At 48.1% G+C, this 18,273-nt stretch overlaps 4 protein-coding genes across 4 annotated transcripts; 1 reads left to right on the plus strand and 3 right to left on the minus strand.

The window, feature by feature from the left end:
- Window positions 1-1,681: 1,681 nt before the first annotated feature.
- BC939DRAFT_446208 (uncharacterized protein) lies at window positions 1,682-2,433 on the minus strand. The gene has a single exon (XM_051554921.1). The coding sequence runs from the start codon at window positions 2,315-2,317 to the stop codon at window positions 1,892-1,894; it is 426 nt and encodes a 141-aa protein (XP_051413966.1). The 5' UTR covers window positions 2,318-2,433; the 3' UTR covers window positions 1,682-1,891.
- Window positions 2,434-9,260: 6,827 nt separating this feature from the next.
- BC939DRAFT_108205 (uncharacterized protein) lies at window positions 9,261-12,113 on the minus strand. Its single transcript, XM_051549899.1, has 3 exons — window positions 9,878-12,113; window positions 9,723-9,768; window positions 9,261-9,646 (listed from the first exon to the last, which is right to left on the minus strand). Exons 1-3 carry the CDS (start codon window positions 11,874-11,876, stop codon window positions 9,634-9,636), a joined length of 2,058 nt encoding a protein of 685 aa, XP_051413967.1. The 5' UTR covers window positions 11,877-12,113; the 3' UTR covers window positions 9,261-9,633.
- Window positions 12,114-12,876: 763 nt separating this feature from the next.
- BC939DRAFT_446226 (uncharacterized protein) lies at window positions 12,877-13,862 on the minus strand. Its single transcript, XM_051554922.1, has 2 exons — window positions 13,212-13,862; window positions 12,877-13,140 (listed from the first exon to the last, which is right to left on the minus strand). Exons 1-2 carry the CDS (start codon window positions 13,594-13,596, stop codon window positions 13,136-13,138), a joined length of 390 nt encoding a protein of 129 aa, XP_051413968.1. The 5' UTR covers window positions 13,597-13,862; the 3' UTR covers window positions 12,877-13,135.
- Window positions 13,863-15,955: 2,093 nt separating this feature from the next.
- BC939DRAFT_491599 (uncharacterized protein) lies at window positions 15,956-18,068 on the plus strand (the record flags this gene model as incomplete). Its single annotated transcript, XM_051559493.1, has 5 exons — window positions 15,956-16,093; window positions 16,210-16,428; window positions 16,661-16,790; window positions 17,399-17,450; window positions 17,552-18,068. 5 exons carry the CDS (start codon window positions 15,956-15,958, stop codon window positions 18,066-18,068), a joined length of 1,056 nt encoding a protein of 351 aa, XP_051413969.1.
- Window positions 18,069-18,273: the final 205 nt, after the last annotated feature.

Here is an 18,273-nt window from a genome sequence, read left to right on the forward strand (position 1 = left end):
TAAACAGAATTAATGGTAGAAGTTACAGAACTCGTTATTAGACCCCTACACAGCAGTGGCCTTGCAGCGTAGTTTCCAGATCAGTTCCGTAGCCTGCGTCTCAATAAAGCTGACAAACTTGTGGATGACCTGTCGTGTAATCGAAGGTGGCGAGGTGAATAGTGTTCCGTCCAGACCCCAAATTGGGGTCATACTGGGAGTGAACCTTCACATTTAGGCCACTTCCATTATTATTCATGAGACTATTAAACTATCTAATACTCCAAGCCCTAGATCGGGGCTATAGAAACCCCTACCGGGAGCATAATAAACAAACACGCTCTTTTGTCTCCTTGACTCATACTCAGGTACATAAAACATCACAAATAGGCTACCCCACTCCTTGATTAGGCTGACCGGCGTGATGCTGCGGTACATCGCTAATCCTCCAGGTTTAATACGGAGAGCGGTCGATAGAGTCGTCGCCTAGGAGCAGCGACTGAGTCTCACCGATTGTCGCGAACCGTGCATGTTTACCCCTGAGTTCTTGATCATGCTTCCGTCCTGAGCACTGCCTCATAGAGAGGCGAGCGCGAAGTATTTATTTAGCTCAACCATTTGTATCTCTTGCTTCTGTATCGATTACCCTCATTAACCACCCTGACCTACGCATATAAACTCCATATTCCATACAGACACATACACCTACACTCACCGACCCGAGCCGGAACGGATAGTGCCGTTACGAGTGAGGGATCGCGACACCGATGCAGGACAGACCTTGGATATGGGTCGATGTCTTGGGACAAACCTATACAATGGGTTTCGATGCAACGGCACGGGCCTTGTTACAGGCAATGTCGTGCTCATGGTGCTCCTTGCTTTTCTTGTTGTATGCGGCCGTCGCAGCTCGGCCCCACTTGTCGATCTGCTGCAGACCATCGTGCCAGATTTGCCTGCAGACATCGCCATTGGCACTGCAAGTCCACAGATGGTCGTTGTCCTCGTCATGGATGTCGCAGGCTATCAGCGATTTTTTATATATAATGGATAGAGTCCGCAACACAAAGCAAAGGACCAGCGATAGTAGCTACACTCAAAGTACAGTCGAATCTGGTTTTTGTGGACAGTCTGCTATCAAAATCGTTTTCAGTTAACCTCTCACATATACGCTGTCGCCTGCCGTTCCTCTTCTACAACCATAAATGCGACATGAGAGACGCGTCCAAGGATCCTGCTAGAATGTTGACATTGCTACGCCACGGCAGGTGACACCATATGTTTGATTTTTTTTTCTTTTTTTAAAATAATTTTTTAGAGAGGTTAATTCAATATTTTTTGATGCAAACTGTCCACAAAAGCCAAATTCGACTGCACAGCAATGAATGTACCATAAATTCTATTGATAACTAAGTTACCTTTTATTAAACCTATTTAAAGCGAATATAGCCAGTTTTGGGCTAGGCTGATACTTTGAGTGTAGTTACTATCGCTGGTTCTTTGTTGTGTCGCGGAATCAATCATCCTTCGCACACCTTCTTTGGAAGACGTGATCATTTCCCAGATCTCTGTGCGCATCGCGCCCCTGACTTCCAAATGCTGTGGTTCCTCGCAAATTCCATCAAATATAGCAATGTAGACGTCCAAAGTCGCAGAACGCACTAAGCACAACACCAAAAAAAAAAAAAAAAAAAAAAAAAAACGCGACAGCAGACGCGGCTGCCTCCATGTCACACCGGCTATTATGGGAATAGTGGCAACTGTCCGTTGTCGTTAAGGTAACAGGCGTTCAGTGCGTTAATGCGAAAGCAGTGCTTTCTTCTTTTATTGTTTCAACAACGAAGAGGCGTGCATATATGCTAGTACGCGTTTGTTCAAAGAGGGCCAATGCCCACCAACACCGTGAATGTGTTTAGCACTTGCCGCTGTACTTGACAGCGGTTGAGGGCAAGTTCTGAGACGTTTCGCCGTTGCCGCTGGACGTGGCACCCTTGTGAAGCTGGATGGATCGCACATTGCCCGAGACGTTTTCCAAAAGAGGGTACGAGTATGTCGAACCCTGGGCGACGTAGATGCTGGCACGCGTGTACTTGCCGCCACAGTTGGCGTTATCAAAGAGAGTGAGAGTGACGGTAGCGGCAGCGGGATCGTCGTGATAGTACTTGATCGACTTGATGTTCGTGAACGGGCTGACCGAGTAGCAGGTTTCGTACGCAGGGATATCGAAACTGTTGCACTTGCCCTGGTAGCTCTGAGTGTCGAAGACAGAGAGTCTGCAGGCAGCCTCAGCAGAGGCAACGAAAGCGGCGGCGGCGACGGCGAAGAGAGTGAACTTCATGGTGAAAATGTGGTTTGAGAGTTGAAATGTGAATCTAGTGATGGGAGGTAGATGTTGAGAAGGTGAGGATTAGGAAAATCTGTCGATCTTTTTATACCTTTCATTTTTTTTTTTTTCTATTGCTGCTTCCTTGTTGAGAATGTTACCCGAATTGGCTTTTTGAGGTATCCTATTGGCTAATTTAATCAGCCAGCCTCTCACTTCGGATCCGCGGTAATTTTTCAAACTTAAGGTTTGGCCAATAATGCGCTGCTTTTGGTGCATGAGCCAATCAAATCAGTATTTTATTTTAGGCTCAACAGCCAGATACAACTTTGTTAACGGTTGATGCATCGCATAGACTATTCCCTTCTCCCGGTGCTTGTCCCTGTTTCCCGTTTGACATAGTCTACAGATGTTGTATCCCTATTCATGTACCATGCGCCTTGCTGAAAGAAACGACATGTTTGTTCACTTCGAAAGTCGAAACTTATGCTGCTAATTTAGTCCGCATCTGTGTTCTGGTTATAGTTTAACCTGTCTGTCCAAGTTGAGAATCTTTTCACCAAGATCATTCTCTTCGCCCTCGCGTCGGAGTCTTTGCTCCTTCGCTCTTGCGTCGGGTCCTTCTCAATGAATTCTATGTGCCGTATCTCCATGCCCCAGTTCTTGTTTATACACGCACAGAAGGGAGCTGCATGCCAAGTAATGGATGGGCACAACGTACACAAACACACAAAGACATATGGAACGGATAAATGGAAAAACAGATGGGTGCAATGTACAGCCCACGCCTGGATTAAGAGACAAAATGTCTCTTTAATTCGAATTTTCGTATTCTGTCTACGCCTGCCAGTATAAAAAATATAACAGAACATAAAATTTATATGAGGAAGAAACGCATAAAGAGGTGGAGGAGGGTCTGCTGGACGCGTTAGACAGGGGCCGCGCTATGCTTTGTGATGGAAAGAAGCCTGCACAGTCTCTTGATCTCCGTGTTGCCATATTCATGAGTGACGGACTTAAGCTAATGGCCGAGCTGATAGCACTTAACAAGGGGCAAGATACCATTGATACCATTGATAGAGTCCGCGTAAAAAAGTGCCGACATTTATATTTTTACAATAATAAATTTTAATACAGTCGATTGCGGCTCTCACGTGAGAAATGGTTTCTCGTACGTGCAGCACAAGAGAGCCTGGACATGGTTGCATGGCTGCATGCACAATGTAAAGAGTAACGAAGATACGAGGAAAAGAGGTGCCGTAGTAAAGTTTTTGCGGCTCCCTTTTTAGACTATCTGCAATGCTTTACCCTATTGTTTACTTACAGACAGGATACCGACGAGACAAGAGAGGGATCATTATTTTCTGGGCAGACGGGCCCCTTATAAGGTACGTTAAGGGTACTTGTCTCCGCTCAGGTTAACCTAATCAACCTAGAAACCTTAATTTCTTCAAGACGCGTCCAGCAAAGAAAGCGGCTACGAAAATATATTTGTTAATTTGTACATAAAACATGAGTTTTCAGGGCGGCAAAACTCCTGGTTTCACATCAACAAATTTTGGGATGGTGCTTTTTGACTGAATTAAAATAAAGATATAAGTGTCGGAACTTTGACAGTGACTGCGAGTCACAGTCGAAACTTTAACTGGTGATTGGATTGAACCTCTATTCTAAAGGCGAAAAATACAGTCACATATTCAGTCGGGTGTCCTTTTGTACGCACAAAGCCACAATATCCATCGCACATTCTAAGTCACGAGCGACCTTTGTGCACATAAGGGACTCAGCGTAACATGTGACTGAATAAGTGGCTGGTTCAATTCAATTCACAATTAGAGTTATCGGTCTAGTTTCGTATGGTGAGTTGGGCCGATAAACCAGATTCGACTGTACTCCAGTAAAGCATGTGACTGTAGGCTCGACCCCAGCCTGAGGGAGAGAGCATTAAATGCACATGAATTCAGTCATTGCCTTTTTAGGCGCAGACGACATTCGTCTCCTCTCAGGCTGGTACACAAGTCGGGAGTCTACTATGCTCTAAATAAAAAGGAAGGTTGTTAAGGGTTCTAGCTGTGATTCTTGGAGTCTTTTAATATTTTTTCGGGGTTCGCAGCTAGAACCCTTAACAACCTTCCTTTTTATTTAGAGCATAGTAGACTCCCGACTTGTGTACCAGCCTGAGAGGAGACGAATGTCGTCTGCGCCTAAAAAGGCAATGACTGAATTCATGTGCATTTAATGCTCTCTCCCTCAGGCTGGGGTCGAGCCTAATGTGACTGAATATGTGACTATATTTTTTGCCTTTAGAATAGCTCGTTCAAAGGGGCTCAATTCAATCCCCAGTTAAGGTTTCATTGCAGGTTTGCGCGATAAAATCGAGTTTTGACTGTCAGAGGGACAACGAAAATTCGGATTAAAGAGACATTTTGTCACTTAATCAGGGCGTAATAAAGGCCGGGAACTGTATGTACAGTCACCTTACAAAACTAATTAGCGAATCAGACTTTTACCCATGCTTTTGCGCATTCTTTTACAAATTACCTATATACAACACACCTAAAGAGTTATGCAGTCGCTATGAAATTCTTCATGTCTATCGAAAAGCTCTGGGGGAACATCTTTGGTGAATATCAGGGTGGTTTATGCTGAAGGAGAGGGTTGTGGCTCGCTCAATATCTGCCATTACCACCTCTGTGCTTTTTCACGAATTCCAGTCTCTGGGGCATCGTGTCGACTAGCCTTGCCAGCTGTTCTTGTGGTAAAGCATTCCACTCCTCCACTAGAGCTCTCACCAGGGTTGCAATGTCCCGAGGTTGACTTCATCGTCGATTGAGGGCAGTACCAAGGAGGGACCAAACATGCTCGATGGGGTTCAAATCTGGGGAATTGGCTGGCCAGTCCTCTATCTTGCGAAAGCCGTGCACTTGGCGCCAACTCTTTGACAGCACGCAGCTGTGCACTGGGGCACCATCTTCCATGAGGATTCCATCCTGTACCTCCGTCATAAACCTGAGCAATTCACCCTCATACACATCCTCCACGAAGCACTGTCCGTCGCGACGTCCTCGCTCAAAAACAACCAGCCTGGACTTTTTAGTAGTTGTAAATGCGCCCCAGACCATGAGGGAGGTCCTACCGCTCTTGAATGTGGGTGCGAGGCAATTGCCATCGTACTTCTCCTCCGCTGTTCGCCAAACTCGAATCTGGCGAAAATTCTCTCCAACCTCGAATATTGACTCATCAGTCCATACTACCCTCGACCATTGCTCCGTTGTCCATTTGCTGTACCTCCGCATAAATGTGAGTCGCTTGTCCTTGTGAACGTCGCTGAGATAGGGTTTCTTTGCGGCTACCCGGCTGAAAATGCCAGCTGAATGGAGCGCTCTCCGAACGGTGCCTTCGCTCACTTCATAGGGTACCATGTTGGTGATATCCTGTAGAGTGACACGTCTTTCACGCTTTGTATTGCGTATCATACTCCTAATGTCTCTCTCACTCAGCGCTCTTGGCCGTCCAGGAACTGGGGCGTGTGCAGTGGTGCCTCTTTGATGGTAGATGTGAATAATATTGGTCACTGTGGGCCTGGGTGTGTTGCGCTTCGCTGCAATTTCCGTATGGCTCATCCCCGCTAGACTCATTCCAACGATAATATCTTTTTCTTCCATGGATAACTGTTTCGGCATGGTAGTTACTCAAGCTGCTGTCAACTGTGCTTGGAGAAGAAAAGTCGTGTTGAAGAAAAGATGTATTTATTTGCTCATGGCTTGAAAATTATGATTCGCTAATTAGTTTTGTTAGGTGACTGTACATACATTCACCATTCATGAAATTCGAAATTCATTGCAGAAGTCAGACCAGGGGATAAGGGATGGATGATTCTAGGGTAGAGTCCGCAACGCAAAACAAAGGACCAGCGACAGTAGCTACACTCAAAGTATCAGCCTAACCCAAAACTGGCTATACTCGCTTTAGATAGGTTCAATAAAAAGGTAACTTACAGTCGAAACTCGTTTTTAGGCCGGGGTTTGTTAACAAAACGCGGCCAACAAACTTAATTTGAAATTGAATTGACCTCTCTGAGTGGACTATTCTAAAGACCAGAAAATACAGTCACATATTCAGTCACATGCTCTACCGTTGACGTAGAATCCTTTATTATTCCTGCAAAGCACGCACCAGTTGCTTCACTGTCCGTCGAATATCAAACGTATTCTTTGACCCCTGCTTCGCTCTCTCTCTGATTTGCTTGAGGCCTTCGATGCTTACAAGGTCTCCAGCCAGACCCTTCAGCGCTTGAGCGGCTATGTTCCATTCCTCGTCTGCGATCGGTGAGCTTGTGTATCCGTCATGACTAACTTCTTCAGACTGGTCGCTTTCTCCATCTGCATTCACCTGCTGCTGCACTTCCTCGGCCAGCTCCTGCACATCCTTGTTTCCTACTATTCGGAAATTCCAATTATTTTCCATATTAGTCTCGGCGATCAGATGCTCGAAATGTATTCTCTCCTGCTCTTCGTATTGGTTGTGTCGGGAGTATCGAAGTGGTTGATACTGTTCAGCCTGGGTTGGCTGCCGTCTGAGCTGCTCACGCATTTCCGTCGGAAGGACTGGCGTTTTGGCGAAGCAGTTTCGCAGCGTTAGAGGCTTCACTCGACTCCATGCATAGGGGATCAATGTCCAAGCGAGTTCGTTGGAGATACATTTCTTCTTTTGATAGTTGCGAGCGAGATAGGTTTCATAGCTGAGCATCTCCAGGAAAGCTCGTTTGAAAACACTAATTACGCCCGCGTCGAGAGGCTGTGTTACTGATGTGGTGTTTGTCGGGAGCCGCCGTATGTGGAGATGCTTCCAAGGCGTGTTGGTTCGCAGATCACGCATGTCGATGTTGTTGTGCGCACCTGCGGAGTCAAGAAGGAGAAGGGTTGGCTGCGAGAGATCGTCATCAAACATTCGTAGCCATCCTACGAATACGTCGTTCTTCATCCATCCCGAGCTTGTTTCCCTCATGAGCATCCCTTTCGCCGAATCTTCTTCAAGATTTGGAATACTTGTGCCTAAAGTAAAGAGCATCACAGAGTCGCAAAGGTCAAGATGAAATATAAAGCACCGATAAATAGATGACGATTGCAACATAAATCATACGTTCAACACATTACCGATGACCAACGGCTTCAATGAATTCTTGGTGTCTGCCATGGCGAGAGAGGACCCAGAAGCATTAATGCAGAACAGGATGGAGACCCTGCAGCTCCTATTGGCCTTGATGCCCGACTTTGACTCTTGAGTTGTGTAAGACTTGTTGTCCAGCTCCTGCAAGTAAAAGCCAGTCTCGTCGCAGTTGAATATGTTGTCTGGAGTGTATTGGGCGCAAAGCTGACGGATATCGGTAAGCTCTGGTTCAATCGCCTCCAGGTCGACCGATCCTGCTTCTCCATGAAGCTGGCAGTAGGTTATCCCATAGTGTTTCTTGAAGGCGTTAAACCATGAGGCTGAGAATGACGGCGGTGCCTCAGACACGGTATCGCCCGAATCGTCCTGCAGATCGACAAGAATCATACCTGCATTCTTGATCATCTTGCCATTGACAGGGATGTTCTGCTTCCGCTGAACTTGTAGCCACCGATATAGGACCTCCTCGATCAGTACGTTCTTGCGGTTGACGATGTAGTAAGCATCCGCAGGGGACATCTTGGCTGCAGCACGTATTTCGTCTTCTCGCTTGATCATGCGCCTAAGGGTACGTCCCGGAAGACTGATGCCTATCATAGGCCCGAAGGTGTTGTAAGAAACCTTGATGTTGAGGTTTTCCTTCCGATCATAGAGATAATGATATATGTCCAGTAATTCGACTTGCTTCTTCAGGGTGTGAGAGACCCTGGGCATTGGGATCTCGAACTGGTTGGGGTTAGGAAACGCAATGAATGTGGTCATATCTTTGCTCCTGGCACAATCCAAAATGAATTTGTATCTCAGTCGATGAGTGCGCTCGGTATCCTCAAGTTCGCTCTTGGTGTATTTTTTGTGATTTTTGGCAGGAGGGTGTACAAGAGTTGGTTTTTGTTTTTTGTTTGATGTCGTTGCCTGGATCGAGAGCGACTCATATTGTCTTTTTTGGGAGGTTTTTGTAGCCATGGTGTTGAGATGTATAGAATGCAACATGAGAGACGTGTCCATGGAGAGCAAGAAGCACGCTCGCAACGCAGCATGTGACTGAATATGTGACTGTATTTTCTGGTCTTTAGAATAGTCCACTCAGAGAGGTCAATTCAATTTCAAATTAAGTTTGTTGGCCGCGTTTTGTTAACAAACCCCGGCCTAAAAACGAGTTTCGACTGTTAGTTATCAATAGAATTTTTGTACATTCATTGCTGTGCTCTTTGCATTTCTCAATAATGTCCTTCCATAAAGACAGGAATGTTTCTTTAGGGATCTTTAAGAGTATGCTATTCATCTTGCAGTGGACAGAAAGAATTGTTTCTTCGTAGTCGGTGTTCGTATAAATCGAGGATCTGTTGGCATAAGTTCTTGATAGTTGTCATGGTGAAAATGTAAGAAGGTGAATGGCATTCTATTGGCCGTTTATTGAACCTATCTAAAGCGAATATAGCCAGTTTTGGGCTAGACTAGCAAACTGTTCAAAACCAGGAAACAGGATCTCCTTTACAGATAGAGAGGGCTGGGGCACACACCGGAACCGTAAACGTGGCAGGTGATCCTGGATGAGATTTGTGTAACGCGCGCCGATTATCGCACATGGACCCTTTCAAACAAAGCACAGCGCGCCATCGATCAATGAAATCGCAAAGTTCTTGCTTCCAATAACCATCCATGGTCCCCGGTAAGTACGATGCTGGATACCGATAAACACCTACTCTCGGTCAACACGACCGCTCCATAAAGTCCATGTCTTTATCATTGGTACCGTCATGAACAAAAGCAAGTCTTCAAAGATATGAATGAACGCAATTCAGTTTTTATTTTTGTACAAGTTACTGCAATGCAAGTGTTTGACGATAAACAACACAATCAAACGATGAGTGTCGGCCTGTTACTGATTAGAAACTAGAAGGAGCCAGGTGCGGGGAAAAAACACCGCGATTACTCGTGAAGAACCTTGATGCCGTTGGCCAAGGCTGCAAAGGCCAGGACGCCCCACGACATGTACGTTCCAATATCGCGGCCAGACGCATGCACACCATCAACGATACCCATCTGCGTCAACAGATCGTTCAACAGGCCACCCTGGAGCAGCTGCGATGACACGAGTCCGATAAAGAGAGTGTGCAGAGCGACGCGCGAGAATCCTGAGAGTTCCAAGAGGACGAGAAGAATCAAGGTGACGGGGACAACAGAGGTGAACTGGGTCAAGACTGAGCCGAATGAGTTGCGCTCCATCTCAAAGGCATTCTCGGTACTGGGCTTGCTCCTGAACTTTTCGATCTTGGTCATCGTGCGATCGCCGTTGTCTAAAAAGTCACAAGAGAAAACGAATATCGGTCGTATTAATTCATCTGCTGACTCGTCCCACGATAGATCTGCGCAGCGAAAACTTGACAAATGATAAGGACAACTTACGCAAAGAATCGTTATTCTTAACAACAGTAATGGTGGTCTGGCTGGGATCGGTCATGCGACCCAATCGTCTATTGCGCCAGATGCGGTGCGCCAAGAACAAGAAATAGATAGCCAAGAGCGAACCATAAACTGAGCTGGCACTCATCGCGCCACGATCCTGCTCTCCAAACCATTGGGAGTGAACATTTCCAATCAGCTTCTGATATTGGTCATGGGCCTTGTGCATGGGCGACGAACTGGGTGTGGCCGAACCCCACATGGAGCTGACCGAGGCAGTAGCCTTTTCGTAGCCATGGCGAGCTTTGTCGGAAGCCGAATGGTAGGACTTATGAGCTTCGTCCGCCATGTTCTTGGCATCGCCAGTTGCATGGCTATAGGCGGACGAGATCGACTTGGATGCCTTGTGAGAAAGCGACGAAGCCGATTTTGACGCATGGTGAATGGCAGCCGAGCCAGACTTGGACGCATGGTGGATGGCAGCCGAGCCAGACTTAGACGCATGATGAATGGCAGACGAGCCAGACTTGGATGCATGGTGAGCAGCAGACGAGCCAGACTTGGACGCGTGATGAGAGGCGGAGGATGCAGACTTGGAAGCAATCGAAGCAGCGTGCTCGAGCTTAGCCTTGAGGTGTGCTGTGTCGCGGTTGAAGGTCTCGACAGCACTGTCATACGCGTTCCTAGGGGCCGCCTTGATCTTGGCCTCGGCATCCTTGATCGTGGTGGTAAAGGAGTCGGTTGCATCCTTGATGGCCTTATGGAGGCGGGACTTATCAGCCTGGTCCTTGGTGGCGCGGTAGGCGTCATTGATGTTGTTCCTGGCAATGTTAACAGATCTCTGCAAGCTGTTGAGGAACGAGTTGTAAATTTCGGCGCGCGTGTTCCTGACGCTCTTCAGAGTGTTCTTGAAGGCACGTTCATAGTGATCCTTGGTCTCACCGGTGTTGTCGACAATAGCGTTCCACTGCGAGGTCAACCACGAGTCGGTCTGCTCTTCATAGTACTTGGCCTCGTTCAACTTGGACTTGATCTTGTCAGCCACCGAATCTAGCTCCTCGACTGCACCAGCCTCGCCGCGGTAGATGCGGTCCAAGACACTGTGGTAATAATCCTTGACAGGCTTCAAGCTGGACTCGAACGACGAGACAGATGGAGCATTCTTGGACTTCGCCGCAGCCTGATTCCACAGATCGTTCAGCGAATCATGCACGCGCTCGGTTGAGATATGTTTCTTGGGCACTGTCTTGACGTTAAGATGACGGTGATCGTGTCGGCTAGGGTGATCCCAAACCTCTCTGCAATCCCATCCACCTGAGTGATGACGCGAGAACCAGTACTGCGAATTGGGACCGCATTCGTACTTGGGTGGGCTGTAGACCAACGAGTTGACGGCTGACTTGAAGCGATCCCATTTCTTGTGGGTGATCTCCGAAGCCTCGTCCTTGATGTCTTCAACCTCGCGCTCGGTCTTGTCAAGGGTCTGGAACCACTTTGATTTAGCCTTCTCGCGCGCTTCCTCGTGGACACGCTCCGCAGACGCAAGGGCCTCCTTGTATTTCTTTTCGGCAGCCTCGTATGCCTCACGAGCTTCCTTCTTGTAGCCAAACATTGCCCACTTGGCCTCGGCTGCAGCCTCGTCGCGTGCCTTCCTGGCTTCGATGACAAGCTCCTTGGCGGCCTCATCCGCATCCTGGGTGAGAGTTTTCACATAATCATAAGCGCGTCGCAGGACGCTGTTGTTCCGAAGGAGCGAAGGGTCGTGATGAATCTCATCGGTGTCGTCATCGTCTTCGTCTTCGTCTTCGTCCTGGTTCGAGTTCGAGGGATACCAATAATCGCGGAAGGTCTGTCGGACGTTTTCAACAACGCCGCGGTGGTGGTGATGATGATCCTTGGGCTCGACTATCTCCTCGTGTTCAGAGACAATAGTGGTGGTGCGGGTGACGATGGTTGTGGTGGCGTCGTTGACGGTATGCGTGCTGACGGTTTCTGCTCCCATGGTTAGTAAATGATATTTGGCTTTCGGCTGGTGCGTGGGTGTGGAGGTGGGCTCCTTTGGGATTTAATTTGATGCAAAGAAGGTATAGATAGATACAAGATACAAAGGAAGAAAATAGACAATCTTGGTGAAAGAAAAGGAGTGCAGTGGATGGCGTTGAAGAAAGGATGTAAAGGTTGAGTAAAGGAAGGAAGGAAAGAAAGGGAAGGAAGAGAAGACAAAAGAGGGGACGGAGGCAGATGGTATTTAAAGGAGTGAACAAAACGCTTTGGACGCCTTTTCTATTGCCTCGTTCATGCGGCAGTCACTCAGTAAATTCATTATATCATCGTGATGCTCTGATACATCATCACCCGCAGGCAGACCCCACACAGCAAATGGCTCCCCCTGGAGCCCATGATGTCACCCTCCATTGCATTTTGCCACCAACTCTCGTACCTGGTACCCTGCTGCCTCTCTTACTACACGACCACGATTAGGGCCAGGAACCGGAAAAGGAGCCATTGTCACAACAAACCACTCAGATGCGCACCAATACGCTACTCTATACTTAGTATCGCGATGGCAGCAGGCAACAGCATTATTGTCGAGGATGTCCGCTTTGCTCTTCCACGAGAACCGTCAAGCGATGAACAGTAGTTCTTCTCTTCCTCTCAACGTGTCTCCTTCTGGTCCCTGTACCAAAACTCCGCTCTTCGCCTCCAAACCTGTGCGGTCATGATGATATGCACACACACGCACCTTCAGCTCTTTCTTTCTTTTTTACTTTTCTTTTGCTATGTCGAGTGCGTCTCGTTCGTCATGGTCGTAAATAAAGTCGTCAATTGGCGATACGCTCATTGTCGTCCAACATTGCGGCTGCTTTAAGCCGTTAGTGCGAATGCATCCTTTTCCATCTTTTATTTGCGCGAGAAGACCCTGAGATGGATACGTTCTAACAATGCACGAGCGTATAAAAGGATGTGGTTATGCCCCTATTTTTCCGCTACCCATAACAACTTTTTTTTTTTTTTTTTTTTTTTTTCCTTTCGGTGGCTCAAGCCAACACAGGAAAGTAGGCCAGCACAATACCAGCAACGACCGTGCACATCGTGACCGCCCCCATCGGCTGTCCCTCCTGATACACCTTCAATGTCGTCGCCGAACTCGGGTTCGTCGGCAACGATGTCCCAGTCGCGGTCATCGTCGTTGTCGTCGTCCGGGTCACCGTCTTTGTCACCGTTGTCGTCCCCAGTGGTCCAGAATTTCGGGAAAGGGCCTTACAGTAGGTATCCAAGCTCGATGACGACGGCGCCTGGTTGCTTCCAAAGACCATTTCGAGCTGATCCGTCTCAGTAAAACACTGCACACATGAGCTATAGAGCGTGAGGAACGTCCCTGTGCACTGGCATTCAGCCAGGATCGAGGTCGAGATCGAACCGTTCGAGGACTGACCGATTGAGTTCAGAATCGTCTGACACGGAGCAGTTGCGAACGCGGGCATGCAGGTGACACAGGATGCAGTGCTTGTTGGGAACTGGACTGCGTACGACTGCGAACGAACGGGAATTGGCAGGATGCAGGCGATAAGTAGCAGGGCCAGTACATCCAGGAGCAAGAGACGCGAAGATGGGTTATTAAGACTCATTTGGTTCGTGTTGGTGTATGAGTTTTTGGAAAGATAACTTTGTAGAGTGTTGCACAGGATCGCTCTTTTGTACATCCGCGGCTGTGTGTGCATTTATAGCGGCAAGTGAGAATAGAGAGCCTTAAAAAGATCAATGCTATACGAGTGCAATGGGTACCGATTGTGCTGCATGCGCAAGGATACCTCTGGAGACACGGAGTGGGATAGTGATCAGTTATCGCAGATATTGCTAAGGACGGGCAGTAACCAGCAGCGACCCAATCCATTGCGTCCAAGTCACCCTGATATTTGTCCGGAGCAGCTATGAGCTGAGTGATATCTGACGATTGATGAATCTCATCTCTCCGAATTGTTTGAACAACAAATAAAAAGCGTTGATGCCGCGTAGACTTTTTTTTTTTATAACCAGGACCCATGGGGACGTATGTTGATGCCGCGTAGACATCGGCGAGGATCCCTACAACTTTTTTTTTTTTTTTTTTTTTTTTTTTTTTTTAACGAGAACCCTACTAGGAAATACATTGTATGCTGGAAATAAGGAGTTGGGGTATAAAGAGGGAGTGAAGCACGCGGACATGTGCCCGGGCAATACGCTGAATATGCTGGCGACAGGTCCCTTGCCGGGAATACCCGCAAAAGTTCTCTCCGGAGGGCAGCAGTTCTCACAGGCTCAACCCTCCAAGCGCCCTTTTTGGTTCTGTTTTTTTTTTGTTTTCGCACGCCTCAGGTTCCGAAACATGCGAAATGGGATCACCTGCCATGAGTTTTATGCTTCACTTTTTTTGTTTTCGCACGTTAAAAATTCAGGGTCCATTAACGTCCGTGAGCAGCAACGCTAGAGTACAAGTGTATAGGAAATGAACGGCATAGTGCCGTGTATCTCACTCAGCCAAGGACACGATGGTGTTTCCCGAGCAAACATATTTTACACTATCGTGTACGAGGCGCGTGCAGAAGAGGGCCTCTTGTATTTCATTCAGGTGGAGGTAGGGCCGTGCCTCGCCACCGGGTCGTACACGGTCCATTTGCTCTGCTCAGACATCGACCTTGGCTGATATACACCCTGCCCTCAAGAACAAGAGGAGCTTTCAGTATGGCGTTCGCGCAATGAGCAGGACACATGTGGAAATGCACTCTTTAGAGACAGAATAGGTCTATTGAGTAGAAAGTACTGGAGAGAAGATCAATTGGATAGGGAAATCTATTGGACAAAACAGGCTGTTGAGTTTGTCGACTGAGCCCCTTGTGTTTGGTCTGCATGCGCAAAAGGTGCATGAGCGACAATGCTGTGGACGTGCTCAGCTTCGATGTACGCGTTGTTGCCATTGCTACTGGTATTGCCGCTCTTGCTGCTGCTCTTGCTACTCTCGTTGCTGCTGTCGTCGTGGTCCTGTTCACGCTTGAATTTGTCTCTGTATACTGTCTGCGGAGTCCACTGCCACAAGGCAGATTAATAAAGATACGTCTTTCCTCAGAGGTACCTGCTATATACTCCTTGTGGCAGATTGAATAACAAGCAAGTGAAGCAACCAACGTCCAGGTAGTCTTCCTCTCTTCCTCTCTTCCTCTTTTTTTTCTGCACGGAAGTGTATGCATAAAAAGAAGGTTGGTGTTCTTTTGCCTCAACCGTTATCAGAGATTGGGCGTTTCCTTTTTGAGTTAGGTTTAACCTCATTTGGCTATATCCAACCCATGGATCACTGTTACTTCTGCACGCTGCTTTCCTCGATAGTGCTGCTCCTCTGCCCTGTACCGCTCCACCCACACGTCTCTTGCATTGCACCGATGAGGGTCGACTGCCACACTTGCTCGTCTTCTTCTTGTGCGTCAATGATCATTTCTGATCGACAACGAGAAAGACAGAGACAGACAGAGACAGAGTCAGGTACAGGGGATTTCCTGCTGGACAAAATCTAGCGTCTGTCAAAAGCATTTCCCAGCAGCTGACTCTTCCGCCTTTTCTTTTGGCACCCGTCCCGCTGTTCCTTATGCTTCATACTCCATGTTCCATGTCCCATATGTCATTCGCTAGTCTTTATGCTCTATTCTTTACTCTCTGCTCTCGGTATTCTTCATATTCTCCACAGTGGCCATAGTATTGCAGCATTCTATGGTCCAGTGATCTTCGGATTTTGCATTTTGAGCCCAAAGCGCGTCCGCAATGCTAACGAGCCAATAAATCTAGAATAAGCTGAACTGAACTGAATAAGACTGAATAAACCTGGACACCGTCAACTCCGGGTGCTTTTCATCGAGTGTGCATATTCCCAAAGCAAGAAGCACAGGCCATATAAACCCTGGTTCCCCCTACCTTTGTTCCTCATACTCTCATACTCTCACACTCTCACACTCGCACACTCCCTCACTCTTTCTTTCCAGCCCTTTGTATCTCTTCAAAGCACCATCACTTCAACCACTTCATACATCCTCACCTCCACTGCCACAGACCATCATGGACGCCACCGCTCTCACCCCTACCATCGCTGCATATATTGTTGCGACAGCCGACCCAGTCTATGTTAACGCGCAGCTTGCCCTGCCGCTCCTCACACAGACTGCTGAAAGGATACGCAAGGAACACCGTGGCCAGGTTACCCGTCCTATCAGCACCGCAACTGGATGTGCTTCTCTATCTCCACACTCACCTACGCTCACCCAAACTCACACATATATCTCAATCGTGTCCATCCTCGTCTTCTTTTGCAGGGTGTCGTCCTGTTCTTCGTACCAGACACGCGTGCTCTCCATCCCAGCCTGGACCTCTCCTACCAGAACAACGGTGTCAAGATCACAATCGTCTGGGACACTTCAGAGACGGTCAACACCCAGGCGTGGCAAGCACTTTCAGTGGCGTTCGAGGTCATAGTCGCCTCTGTCGAGACCGCAGTCGGCCTTCTGAGGCATCCGTTGGTGCAAGTTCGAGTAGTAAGTTCTATCCTTCCATGTCCGCACAAACGTACGCCAGCAAGGAAACAACATGGACTGGGTTACATGTAAAGTTGAAAATGTCGCTTGCTTCTCTAATGATAATGATTTTGCACGTCTTTGACTAAATTGTCCGCCAAAAAAAAAAAAAAAAAAAAAAAGCGGCACCTGTCGAGCTTCGATCTGTCGGGATCAGGACGGCTAGGACCCTTGCTTGCATGCTTTCGCATAGTTCCAGAGTTTGAGCTTCCGAACGAGATTGTTGGAAGGGCATGGACCCACCTTCTGCACGCTCGTGTCGTTACCGCCCTTGATGACCGTGCCATGTGGTTGGAGCAACACCTACACGATCGGATCGTCTGGTATAATGTCGGAGTGGGGGAGCATGATTCTCACACTGTTTACCAAGCTAGTATTTCCTCCAGAGATAGGGAGATCTGCCGCGAGCTTTGGAGTTCCTGCAGGCATCATGGGTTTGAGTCAGTGGGTGAGGCGTTTGAATACGCGGTGATAGAGCTCAATCCATGATGTGTGACCAGGGCTTGGCGCTCCGCACTGCAGGGCTTCACGGCCAGAACGATGAGTACGGTGTCAGCGTCGAATCATGAGGGTCGTCAAGTAATTGACAACTTAATGGGCATTGCAGACACACTCGACCTGACGCCGCAAGGGAAGCTCGCGCTCCGAGGCAAGCTGGATGGACTGATCGGGGTCCTTCATTCATATCGTAACGAAACTAATGGCTTTTGCGGGGTCGTCCTCGTCGAACGCGAAGTTACAGCGTGCGTTTTGAAAGAGTTCCTAGCGCAATTCGGACAGAAGTTTGGCCTAGACTTCATGCGACCCTCGCTGCTCGCTGGCCGTCGGATTAGGAAGGCGGATGCTGGTGGGTGCCGCGAGTAGGCTGAAAGGGAAAGGCATGCGATCGAGGGCTTTCACCGGGGTGACGAAAATCTCTTGATTGCTTCAGAGGCTAACGGAGAGTTCGTCATGGAAGCCGCTCACTTTACCCTAGTTGTCAGGTATGTTCCTCAAAATCTACTGTTCACCGAGCCAAGTGGCCGAATTGAGACAGGCAAGCTGAGCTAGCTTTTTTCCATTGCTCTGTCTGCATCCATTATAGGTTTAATTTGAAGGACAACGATCTCGACGCGTATGTCAGGTCTCGCTCGCGAACTCGAGACCAGACAAAGGATATTGTCGTGTTGCGATCATGCAGTAACATATCCCATCCCAAGCCCCATGTCGGTCTGCAGCTGGCTCCCGCAGGCTCTGGTGCCGTGGGCACTGCATTCCTGAAGCTTTTAGTCTCCTTGGACCTCTTTGTCCGTGATTTGACCAAGGACCAACATGTACTAACGCAAGACAAGGACAAGAAGTTGGCGAATAAGGCGCTCTTAGTCAAGAGTAACCACGTACAGACGGCGAAGACGGCCCTGGGACAGGCTTATCTCGAGGGCTTTTTGGAGGACACCCTAATGGAGGTTGGACACCTCGTCAATCCGTTCCAAAGTATCAGTTCCTGGGAAGATTTCGCAGTCCTTTACGACAGCGTCAAGACCAGAGTGCCCGGGCATTCGCTCTCTCCTGGAATACGGTGGTTTGAGGACCTTCAGGCTGTCGAGTACGCCATTGGCTAGGCAAGGGTGAGGAACGACATTCTGAGACTGAACATCCGGACTTGTGAAAGTCATTAGATGACAGTTGGAAGCATCTGTTGGATGATGATAAGCTCAGAGAGGGCAAGGAGGAGGAGGGGGGGAGAGGGGGGGAGAGGGGCACTAAGGACGGAGGGATATTGTACTTCATCTCCCTATAAATGATGTTTTTTCAATCAATTTATAT

Source organism: Gamsiella multidivaricata, assembly GCF_025024155.1.
Source record: "Gamsiella multidivaricata strain RSA 2152 chromosome Unknown BC939scaffold_20, whole genome shotgun sequence".
In the NCBI taxonomy this organism is placed as follows: domain Eukaryota; kingdom Fungi; phylum Mortierellomycota; class Mortierellomycetes; order Mortierellales; family Mortierellaceae; genus Gamsiella; species Gamsiella multidivaricata.

Coding starts and splice junctions, on each gene's coding strand:
- BC939DRAFT_446226 (XM_051554922.1), bottom strand. CDS start 13,596: ATGCACACACAGCCGCGGATGTACAAAAGAGCGATCCTGTGCAACACT.
- BC939DRAFT_108205 (XM_051549899.1), bottom strand. CDS start 11,876: ATGGGAGCAGAAACCGTCAGCACGCATACCGTCAACGACGCCACCACA. Junction 9,769..9,877: donor TAAGAATAACGATTCTTTGC/GTAAGTTGTCCT, acceptor GTGACTTTTTAG/ACAACGGCGATCGCACGATG.
- BC939DRAFT_446208 (XM_051554921.1), bottom strand. CDS start 2,317: ATGAAGTTCACTCTCTTCGCCGTCGCCGCCGCCGCTTTCGTTGCCTCT.